At 54.5% G+C, this 11629-nt stretch overlaps 1 protein-coding gene across 3 annotated transcripts in view; it reads left to right on the top strand.

Annotated features, from left to right (window-relative positions):
- STK10 (serine/threonine kinase 10) overlaps positions 1–11629 on the top strand; it is a 112145-nt gene that overhangs the window by 648 nt on the left and 99868 nt on the right. Inside the window, exons 1-2 of one of the 3 annotated variants that reach the window (XM_051843612.2) lie at positions 8792–8810; positions 9396–9604. The exons of 1 other annotated variant lie outside the window; for it this stretch is intronic. In XM_051843612.2, the coding sequence (XP_051699572.2) occupies positions 9449–9604 (156 nt within the window). In that variant the 5' untranslated portion in view covers positions 8792–8810; positions 9396–9448. Of the gene's footprint in view, positions 1–8791; positions 8811–9395; positions 9605–11629 lie in introns of those variants that run through there. One more of the 3 variants, XM_051843611.2, reaches the window with a different exon arrangement.

The raw sequence follows: 11629 nt of genomic DNA, 5'->3' as shown, positions 1-11629 counted from the left end.
AAGTGGAGAGATGCGTTTATTGGTCTGTTCTGTTTCTGTATTGACATACCTGAAGCTAGGTACTTTATAAAGAGTTTTAGCAGCTGGTGTTGCGGCAATGTAGGCTAAGCCACACCTGCCATGCCCGCATTCCATAGCAGAGCACCAGTTTGAGTCCAGGCTGCTTCTCTTGCAATTGAGTTGTCTTCTAATGTGCCTGGGAAAGCAGTGGGTGATGGCCCAAGTGTTTGTGCCCCTGCCACCCACATGGGGGGCCCCATGGGGTTCCTGGCTCCTGTCTCCTGGCCCAGGCCTGGCCATTGCAGCCATTTTGGGGAGGGAACGAACCAGTGGCTGGAAGACCCCCACCCCCTGTCTCTCTCTCTCCTTGCTTTCACTCTGCCTTTCACATAAATCTTTTCTTTAAAAAGAGTTTTATTTGGCTTACATTTCTAGGATTTCAAGGGCATGCACTGGCATTGGCTCAGCTCTGGAGAGGAATCCGTGACAGATGTCATCACAGTGATGGGCAGGCATGCGAGAGGGGGCAGGAGGGGAGGGGCAGGGGAAGGGGGGAGGGGGAGAGGGAGGGGAGAGGGACAGGGACAGGGAGAGGGAGAGGAGAGAAGAGGAGAGAGGAAGCCGGAGATAGGGAGGCACAGGCTTGCTCCTTTAGAACAACTCTCTGGAGAGGACTCACCAGGGCTCCATGGGAACTACACCCTCAATGACGTCATCACTTCCCACTGGGCCCTGCCTCTTAAAAGCTCCACCACCTCCCTCTGCAGCCACCTCCTCATCCTCATCAAATAGTCACGGAGCTGTGTCCCAGGCACTGCCCTGAGTGCAACAGAATATGAACTAGGTTCGTCTCCACAACAACCCCGTCAGCTGGAGACTGTTCTACCTATCCTACAGAACGAGACACTGACACTCAGACACGTGAAGATTCTCAAGGGCGAGGGAGACTTGGACAGAACCCTCTGCGCTCTCTGCCTGCCTCCTCCTGCCCCATGCAGGGAAAGAGGACATCTTGCAGTCCTTCAGCTCAGCAACATATTTGTCCAGGGCTATGAAACCCAGGGTGGGCTTTTGGGGGGTATCCCTCAGCTGCAGTGCAAGTGGGAAACACACAGATGAGACCCCATCCATACTCTGCCTGCAATGAATCCTAGTTTCTGCTGTCCCTTGCTGCCTGTCTACTGTGTGCGTGTTGCCAAAGAAGGCAGGCTCACTGCCAGTGCATGCAAAACCCCACGTGGGGCACTGGTCTTTGGGGGAGAGAAAGGCTTTACATGCACGGCTGGCCAAGTGGAGATGGGGGTAAAACCCACATCCATCTTCCCCACTGGGGAGCTGGGAGGAGAAGGCGGGGCGGGGGTGGACACACCAACAGGGCAGTTTCTGGTTGGTAGGGCCTGGGCAGGACCACGCATGGATTGGAAGGAGAGCCCGGTCAGCAGATGTTGTAATCTTTGGACCCTTCATTTTCTCAAGTGGTCCGGCTCTTCAATTTCTGCTCATTATCCTATTTTTGGGTCTGAGTGTCATCTGTAGGTCGTAATCCTCCTTTGCGTGCATGTGTGGCTCAGCTGGTCAGTCTCCATGCAGTTGAAACTTGCTGAAAAATATTATTTATTTATTTCAATGGCAGAGTGGCGGGGGAGGGTAGAGACAGAGGGATCTTGCATCTGCTTGTTCACTCCCCAAATGTCCTCAATGGTTGGGGCTGGGCCAGGCCGAAGCCATAAACCAAGAACTCCATCCTAGTCTCCCACCTGGTGGCAGGGACCTAATCACTTGGGCCATCTTCTGCTGCCTTTCCAAGATGCATTAGCAGGGATTTGGACCCAAAGAGGAGTAGCTGGGACTCTGACCTGCACTCTGATATGCAAAGCTAGTATCTGAAGTCAGGGCTTAGTTCACTGTGCCACAGTGTCACCCCCTTTTTGTTTTTTATGGACTCTTCTATTGGTTGTTATGGTGGTTGTGGCTGCCATGGCACTGGTGGGAGTGTCATTTAGCATGAAAATTAGAGTATAATAAGGTTTGAGGTCTCTAAACATCACTCAAGCAATCATATTGCATATTTTTTAAAATTTTATTTATTTATTTAGGACTAGCACTGTGGCGTAGCGGGTAAAGCTGTTGCCTGCAGTGCCAGCATCCCATATATGGGTGCTGGTTCAAGTCCCGGCTGCTCCACTTCTGATCCAGCTCTCTGCTATGGCCTGGGAAAGCAGAACGTGGCTCAAATCCTTGGGCCCCTGAACCCTTATAGGAGACCCAGAAGAAGCTCCTGGCTCCTGGCTTCAGGTCAGCTCAGCTCTGGCCATTGCAGCCATCTGGGGTGTGAACCAGCAGATGGAAGACTTCTCTCTTTCTGCCTCTGCCTCTCTTTAGCTCTGCCTTTCAAATCAATCAATAAATCTTAAAGTAAAAAAAAAAAAAAAAAGAACATTCATTTTAAAATTTATTTATTTATTTATTTATTTGAAAGGCAGAGTTAACAGAGAGAGAGGGAGAGACTGAGACAAAGAGATTTTCTATTCCCTGGTTCACTCCCCAAATGACCACAATAGCCAGGCTGAACCAGGCCAAAGCCAGGAGGCTGGAACTCCATCCAGGTCTCCATGTGTATGGCAAGGGCTCAAGTACTGGGGCCATCTTCTGCTGCTTTCCCAGGTGCACTAGTGAGGAGCTGGATCAGAAGTGGAGGAGCCAGGACTCGAACCGGTGCCATATGGGATGCAGGCGTCTCAGGCAGTGGCTTAACTTGCTGTGCCACAATGCCAGCATGCCAGCTCTCCTGATGGTCCTGACTGATTTGCCTGAAGGTGAACCATCAGAATGGGAGCAGACACTGAACTTGGCCTTGCAGGCGGTGCCCTCGGTGACATTCAAGCCTGAGTCCTGAGGAATGCATAGCAAGAGCCGCCCTGCCGCCCACAGTGTAAGAACTCACTCTTCTTGCAGTACCTGCAAGGCTGTACCACAGCACAGCCTCGCACAGCCTGACTCTGAGAGCTTTGTATGCACTTCCTCAGCGGCTCCGGATGGCGGGCGTGTTCACATGTGCACCCTGGCCACTTGGATGCATTCTCGATTCTGTCTCAAGACCATGGCACAGAGAGTAATGTGGGGACAGACACTCCCTCACCTTGGCCAACAGCACCCTTCTCCAAGCAGCTGTGGCATCATGCAGTAGAAAGCTATATTTGGGGACCAAAGCCTGGGTTCTGACCAGCTTGGCCTGTGAGTTTACTGTTTGATTTCTTGGTCCCTTTTCCTACTCTCTAAGGAAGAAACTGAGCTACCTGAGTAATTTAAGATGTGGCAGAGTTGGTGCTGTGGCATAGTAAGCTAAGCTTCCATCTGTGGCGCCGGCATCCCATATGGGCACAGGTTCAAATCCTGGCTGCTCCTCTTCCAATCCAGCTCTCTGCTATGGCCCGAGAAAGCAGTAGAAGATGGCCCAAGTGCTTTGGCCCCTGAACCCACGTGGGAGACTTGGAAGAAACTCCTGGCTCCTTGCTTAGGATCGACCCAGCTCTGGCCACTGTGGCCATTTGGGGAGTGGACCAGTGGATGGAAGACCTGTCTCTCTGTCACTCCTCTCACTTTCTGTAACTCCACCTCTCAAATAAATAAATAAATAAATCTTTTTTTTAAAAAATGTGGCAAATGCCTAGAATATGATGCAGCTATGGTGCTACTGTGATTCAAAATAAATTGACATTTCATCTTTTTCCTTGGTGCCTGGCACCGAGCGAGCATCTTCTGTTTTTCATAAAGAGCCCCTTTTAACCACACCTGAGTTTACGGAAAGTCCCTGAAGAGAGAGGGCTGGCTGCTCCCCAAGGAACCAAGTCAGTAATTCAAGGGCAGAGACTTCAAGCAGGATTCTCCCACCCACCTACAGAAGGGGAGAGGGACTCGTGATGTAATGGATCACACCCAGGTACTGAAGCCGCCATAAAAACCCGGAAGGCCAGAGTTCAGGGAGCTTCTGGGTTGGTGGCTGCGTGGAATCGCTGGGAGGTGGCCTCCCCCACCACCACCAAGAGGCCCAGGAGCTCAGGCCCCTCCCATGGGCCCTGCCCTCTGCGTCACTTCCTTCCACTGTTACTGAGCTGCATCCCTTTATAACCAACTGCTGATCTGATCTTAGAAGCAAACTGTTTTTTTTTTTTTTTTTAAGATTTACCTTTATTTATTTGAAAGACAAAGCTACAGAGAGAGGTAGAGAGAGAGGGAGAGAGGGAGAGGGAGAGGGAGAGGGAGAGAGAGAGAGAGAGAGAGAGAGGTCTTCCATCTGCTGGCTCACTCCCCAAATGGCCGCAATGGCCAGAGCTGAGCTGAAGTCAGGTGCCAGGAGTCTCTTCCAGGTCTCCCACAGGGGTGCAGGGGCCCAAGGTCTTGGACCATCTTCTACTGTCTTCCCAGGCCATAGTAGAGAGCTGGATTGGAATTAGAGCAGCCGGGACTAGAATCGGCGCCCACATGGGATGCCAGCACTTCAGCCTGGGGCTTTAACTCATTGCACCACAGCGCCGGCCCTAGCAAACTGCTTTCTTGAGTGTTCTGAGCCAACCCAGCAAACGGGGGAAGCTGAGCTGGGCATTATGGGAACCTCTGATTTATGGCCAGGTAGTCAGAAACCCAGGTAGGTGGCTGCCTGTGGAAGCGTGCGTGGGTTCAGGCAGGCTTGTAGGATGGAGCCCCCAACCTGTGGCGTCTTTGCCATCTGACATTGTCAGAGCACACCCGGTGGGTGTCTGCAGACAATCTGAGATTCACTTGCTGTGGGAGAAAAGCAAACACTTTGAGTGTTGTGAGAGTCTAGAGGGAAAACAAGAGTTTTACAACCACACTCTCACTGGAACGGCTGATGATATCAACTTGATTGGAGCAACTGGGGCCCTCACACTCTACTTGTTGGATTGTAAAATAATACAACCACTTCATAAAATTCCTCATAAAGTTTCTCATCAAGTTAGGCATATACTTAGCACATGACCTGCCCATTGTATTCCTGGGTGCACCTGAGAAGAATTAAAAGTATCTGCAGGAGGAAAGACTTTTCTATTTTTAAAAGATATTTGCCGGCGCGGCGGCTCGCTAGGCTAATCCTCCGCCTTGCGGCGCCAGCACACCGGGTTCTAGTCCCGGTCGGGGCGCCGGATTCTGTCCCGGTTGCCCCTCTTCCAGGTCAGCTCTCTGCTGTGGCCAGGGAGTGCAGTGGAGGATGGCCCAAGTACTTGGGCCCTGCACCCCATGGGAGCCATCGGATTAGCGCGGTGCGCCGGCCGCAGCGCACCGGCCACAGCGGCCATTGGAGGGTAAACCAACGGCAAAGGAAGACCTTTCTCTCTGTCTCTCTCTCTTGCTGTCCACTCTGCCTGTCAAAAAAAAAAAAAAAAAAAAGACATTTATTTTATTTATGTGAAAGAGTGACAGGGAGGGAGAGAAAGAACTCTCTAGTTCACTCCCCAGATGACCGCAACAGCATGGGCTGGGCCAGGCTGAAGCCAGGAGCCAGGAGCCAGGAGCCAGGAGCCAGGAACCCCATCCAGGCCTAGGTAGGTGACAGGAGACTAAGTACTTGGACCATCATCCACTGCCTTCCCAGGTACATTAGCAGGTAGCTGGACCAGAAGCAGGGTAGCTTGGACTCGAACTGGCACTCTGATATAGGTGTACAAGTGGCAGCTTACTCCTCTGCACAACGCTGGGCCCAGGAAATTTCTTTTTTTAAAAAAATATTTATTTATTTGAAAGGTAGAGTTACAGAGAGGCAGACGCAGAGAGAGACAGAGAGGTCTTCCATCTGCTGGTTCACTCCCCAAATGGCTGCAACGGCCAGAGCTAGGCCAATCTGAAGCCAGGAGCCAGAAGCTTCTTCAGGGTCTCACATGTGGGCACGTGGGTGCAGGGGCCCAAGCACCTGGGCCATTTTCCACTGCTTTCCCAGGCCATCAGCAAGGAGCTGGATCAGAAGTGGGCCAGCCAGGCCTCGAATCAGTTTTCTGATGTAGGATGCCAGCACGGCTAGGGTAGCTTTACCCACTGCATCTCAATGCTGACGCCAAAGGGACTATCTTTTCTTCATCTGTTGCTAGGTTCATGGTGAGGCCCTTTAGCAAGAGAGAGATTAACAGGAGGAAGCATACATATCTACTTAGTGTGTTTGATGTGACGCAGGGGTTTCGTAAGCAACTGCAGACCCAAAGAAACAAGGACATTTGTATATGTTTATGGTGGGACTCGAACTGGCGCCCGTCTGGGATGCTGGTGTTGCTATGCCACAGTCTCGGATCCTCATTTTTTTTGAAGTTTTATTTATTTGAAAGGCAGAGTGATGCACAGAGATCTTTTTTTAATGATTTTATTTATTTATTTAAGAGGTAGAGTTAACAGAGAGAGGGAGAGACAGAAAGATCTTCCATCCACTGGCTCACTCCCCAGATGGCTGCAATGGCCAGAGCTGGGCCCATCGGAAGCCAGGAGCTCCTTCCGGCTCTCTCATGTGGGTACCAGGTCCTAAGGACTTGAGTCATCCTCTGCTGCTTTCACAGCTCACTTGCAGGGAGCTGGATGGGAATTGGAGCAATCAGGACTCGAACCGGCGCCCGTATGGGATGCTGGCACTGCAGGCAGATGCTTAGCCTACTGGACCACATCGTTGGCCCCAGAAATCTTCCATCAGTGGTTTATTCCCCAAATGGCTACAACAACTGGGGCCAGGCCAAGTGAAGCCAGGAGCCTAGAACTCTGAGTCTCCCACGTGGGTGGCCGGAGCCCAAGGACTTGGGCCATTACCTGCTGCTTCCCAAGTGCATTAGCAGGAAGCTGGGTGGAAGCGAAAGTAGGATTCAAACCTAGGCACACTCATGCGGGATGGGATTGTCCCAAGTAGGGGCTTAATCTGCTTTACCACAAGGCCTGCCTCTTTCTTCTTTCTTTCTTTTTCTTTTTTTTTTTTTTTTTTCATTTTATTTGAAAGACAGAGAAACAGATAACAGACCATCTGCTGGTTCACCCCCAAATGTGCACAATGGTCAAGGCTGGACCAAGTTGAAGACAAGGGCCAAAACTCCATCCAAGTCTCCCACGTGGGTGGCAGGGGCCCAAATCTCAGAGCCATCACCAGTGCCTCCCAGGATACATTAGCAGGAAGCTTTCCTGGAAGCGGAGGAGCCAGGACTCCAAACAGGCACTTTGACACGAGTTGCAGGAGTTCCAAGTGGTGACCACCACTGTGCCAGATGCCCGCCCCTGTAAAAAAGTATTTATTTGAGGGGCGGTGGGGGCGGGAGGAGCACTTCCACTTCCATCCGCTGGTTCACTCCCCAAATGCCCTCAGCAGCTGGGGCTGGGCTGGTGTGAAGCTGGGAACCAGTCACTCAATTCAGGTCTTCCACATGGGTGGCAGAGATCCACCTGCTTGGAGCTGTTACTGCTGCCTCCCAGGGTCTGCATTAGCAGGAAGCTGGAATCAAGTACTGAGCAGGAATAGAACCCAAGCAGGCAGATGCAGGCGTTCCAAGTGGGGTCTTAACAGCTGGACAGGCCGGCGCCATGGCTCACTAAGCCAATCTTCTGCCTGCGGCACCAGCACCCCAGGTTCTAGTCCTGGTTGGGAAGCCGATTCTGTCCCAGTTGCTCCTTTCCAGTCCAGCTCTCTGCTGTGGCCTGGGAAGGCAGTGGAGGATGGCCCAAGTGCTTGGGCCCTGCACCCGCATGGGAGACCAGGATAAGCACCTGGCTCCTGGCTTTGGATCGGCGCAGCGCACTGCACCGGCCGTTTCAGCCACTTGGGGGGTGAACCAACGGAAGGAAGACCTTTCTCTCTGTCTCTCTGTCTCTCACTGTCTAACTCTGCCTGTCGGGGGGGGGGGGGGAACAGCTGGACAAAAAGCCTGTCTCCAGCTTTCATCTTTTGAAATTGGGAAATGAAGGGCTGGTGCTGTGGTGTAGAGGGTAAAACTGCTGCTTTCGGTGCTGGCATCCCATAAGGGCGCCAGTTTGAGTCCCGGCTGCTTCACTTTGGATCCAGCTCCCTGCTAATGCGCCTAGGAAAGCAGTGGAGGATGGCTCAACTCTTTGGGCCCCTGCACCCATGTTGGAGACCCAGAAGGAGCTCGTGGCTTCAGACCAGCCCAACTCCTGCAGTTGCGGCTATTTGGGGAGTGAACCAGCGGATGGAATAGCTCCCTATCTCTCTGTCTCTCCTTCCCCCCCACCTCTGTAACTCTGCCTTTCAAATTAAATATTTTTTAAAAACATTGGGAAATGAAGAATAAAGTTAATACGAAATGCAAGGGTAGTTCAAAAAGTGTGTGGAAAATGGAATCAAAGATGAATTTTGGTGCAAGAAAAAAATGAAATCCATGCATAGTTTTTTCATAATATGCACTTTCCATGAACTTTTTCTAAGACCATTCTTCGTGAATTTCAAAATGTTTTGCATTAAAATACTTACAATTTCGCTTTCCACCAACTTTTACAAATATGCCCCTACAACTGCAAGCCCATCAGAAAGCATGAGATAAATCAGTCCAGAGGAGCTCTGCCTCCCAGCCCTCTCTAACCCAGGCAGGTTTATGGGTCGCGGTGGGGGCGCCCCCTGGGAAGCCGGAAAGGAGCCTGGAGAACGTGGCCACTGGGGAGGGACCGGGATGCAAGGGCGCGGCTCTACGCGCACTAGGAGGCAGCACCGCGCCGAGCAGCCCGCCTCGGTTCTCGCAGCCAGGGTGTGTGCCCTGGGGCCAGCGCCCGTGCCCATTGGGCGTCCTCAGCTGAAAAGTGGGGGCTGCCAGCACAGCCTGGTAGGGGAGTTTCGGGGGCCATTCAGGAAGCTAAGGGGGTTCACTGTTTTGGCCCTGACAGCAATCAGTGGGCACTCTCGCAAGGCCGATTCGCTGTCCCTCTCGCTCCCACTAACATCTTGGGAGCTACGGGGCGCTTCTGGTGCGGACCTGGGACAGTCAGGCTCAGAGGTCCCCGAGCTCTCCAAAGCCCAGCCCGCAGCTCTCGGCACATGGTGCACAGGGACTACAGTTTCCAGAGTGCCCCGCGGCGACGGGCGGAGCCGGGAGCGCCCGCAGCCAATTAGGGGGTCTCCGGGCGCTGCCGGGGAGCGGCAGGTGGGGCCGGGTCCCCAGAACGAGTCCTGGGGCTCGCGGGCTGGGGTGGGCGGGGGCGCGGCGCGAGCGGGGCGGGCCCTTCAGGGGCGGCTCGGGGCACAGGACAGAGCGGGGGCGGGGACGCGGTCGCCTGCGCGGTTCCGGGTGCTCCAGCCGCGGCGCTGCCCAGGGCGCACTTGATCCCGGTCCGGCTGCCGGGAAGGACGGGTCTGGGGAGAACCCCCGAGCGCCGCGGCGTCCTCCAACCCTCTTCTTTGCGGCCGCCAGAGTCACCACCCGAGCCCGAGCCTGAGCCGGCGCCACCTCGCGCGCCCCGGGCCATGGCTTTCGCCAATTTCCGCCGCATCCTGCGCCTCTCCACCTTCGAGAAGAGAAAGTCCCGCGAATATGAGCACGTCCGCCGGGACCTGGACCCCAACGAGGTGTGGGAGATCGTGGGAGAGCTGGGCGACGGCGCCTTCGGCAAGGTTTACAAGGTGAGGGCGCTGGAGGTGGGTGGCCCGGAGCTCCGGAAGGAAGGGGCTCCGGCCCGGGACTGTACAGCCACAGCTCTGAAGGGCTCAGACGGCTGCCCGGCCCTGCGCTACGGCTCCGCGCCCCGGTGCGGGGACCCGTGCCTTGCCAGCTGAGTCTGTGCGCGCTGGACGCCGCTCCGGGGACGGCCACCGCCCGTGGTCCCAGCGTGGTCAGTTTGCGAGCACTTCCTGTGCTTCCCGCACGGCTCTGGGCGCTGCGGGGCGAGACAAAAGGGTGCTTCTGGGTCCTCAGCTTTGGAGAGGGCCCCCGAGACACCCTCGGTAAAACTGACACGAGGCGCGCTTCTCCAGAGGCCACAGGATGCTGCGGCGGCGGCGAGGCGATGGGGACTGGGAACAGCGTTGGGAGTTGGGGACACCCCTGACGATGAGCCAAAGCCAGATTCAGGGCCAGGACGAGGTGCAGCGCCTAGAGTGAGGGGTGAGGCGGGAAAGGTGGCCTGGGGCTGGGCAGAGGAGGAAGGGCAGGGGTTGGTGCAGGCTGAGCTGCAGGGGACGCATTTGATTCTGTAGGTGTGAGTCACACCCTAGGGAGTCTCCCAGTGTGCAGTCACCTCTCGCCTAGAGGAAGACGGGGCAGGGAGCTTCTGGGGAGGAGTGGGTGGGGCAGAGCTGATTAAATCTAGACACGTTTGCAACCGGGCTTGGTCTAGTTTCTGCTTCTGTGAGCCGGTTCTGGGTCGTGAGTTGTTTGGGGAACCCAGACACCTACAGCTGGAGTCACTCCTGCTCTAACCCCCCTTTCCCTTGGAAACCTTGATGCAGAGACTTAAGCTGGTGTGTACCTCCCCCTCGGGGGGGGGGGGCGCACCTTCTTCCTAAGCCAGCCACCCCCTCCTTGGGGCTCCTGTAGCTTACAGAGCACTGCCCCCAGCTGCACCGCCCTCCCAGACTTTGCGCCCCCCCCCCCCCAGTGTGGTCTCTAGCCTAGTTACCAAGGGGCGGTCACCTGGAAGTTTGTCACACATCATGAACAGTCTCAGGTCCCACCCCAGGCGTACTGACAGAGGGCCTCTATTTTAACAAGATCCCAAACACATCAGGGTTCCAGAATCCCTGATCCTGAGGCTTACTGTCATCCGGGTGCCTCTTTGTTACTTTCCTGCCTCCCCTCTGAGCCATTACTTCCTGTTATGAGGCCGGGGAACCCCCCATGGAATGCATGTCCTGTGGCTGGAGAGGCGGACTCTGCCACTCACTGTGGCTCTGGGACTGCCCTGTGTGCTGCCCTTCTTGGCCGGAGGTTTGTGCATACATCTTTACTGAACGTACCTGTTCTTGTCTTTAAAAGCTTCATTTGTTGACTTGTAAGTATTTATTTACTTATTTGAAAGGCAGAGGGACACAGAGAGACCTTCCATCCCCTGCTTCACTCCTAAGTGGCTGTGATGGCTGGAGCTGGACCAGGCCCAAAGCCCAGAGTCCGCAGCCCCACCCTGGTCTCCCATGTGGGTTCAGTGGCCCAAACACTTGGGTCGTCCTCCATTGCCTTCCCAGGCGCACATCAGCAGGGATCTGGATCGGAATTGGAGTAGCAGGGACCCCGTCTGGCATTTTGACATAGGATGCCTGCCACAGTGGCCCCGAGGGCACATTGTTCCTTTACCCAGCCTCGAGGCTCTGCCTGGACACCTTGCCTGTGTCCTTGGGTGTCCTTGCCTGCCTCAGGCAGAGCCTGCTTGTGCGGAAGTGCTCGGACTCTGTGAGAGCCGCTGGACCCTGGCTCAGCACACCACAGGGTGCACCTGCTCCAGAGGGTCCTGTTGCTCGCAGTGATGGTGTTTGCACTGGGAGGTGCTTTCTTGTCCCTTCCCCCACAGCGTATCCTGCCTTCATATGTGTGTGTTTTTTTTTTTTTTTTTTTTTGGCTTAAGCCTAAATGCAGAACTTTGCTTTCACGCGGCCAAGATTTCCCCTTGTCATTTTCGGTTGTCGTTTCCGCTTGCTCTGGCCTGGTAAACCCCT

Source organism: Oryctolagus cuniculus, chromosome 6 (assembly GCF_964237555.1).
Source record: "Oryctolagus cuniculus chromosome 6, mOryCun1.1, whole genome shotgun sequence".
NCBI lineage: Eukaryota > Metazoa > Chordata > Mammalia > Lagomorpha > Leporidae > Oryctolagus > Oryctolagus cuniculus.
This window is presented reverse-complemented; position numbering and strand designations above follow the sequence as displayed.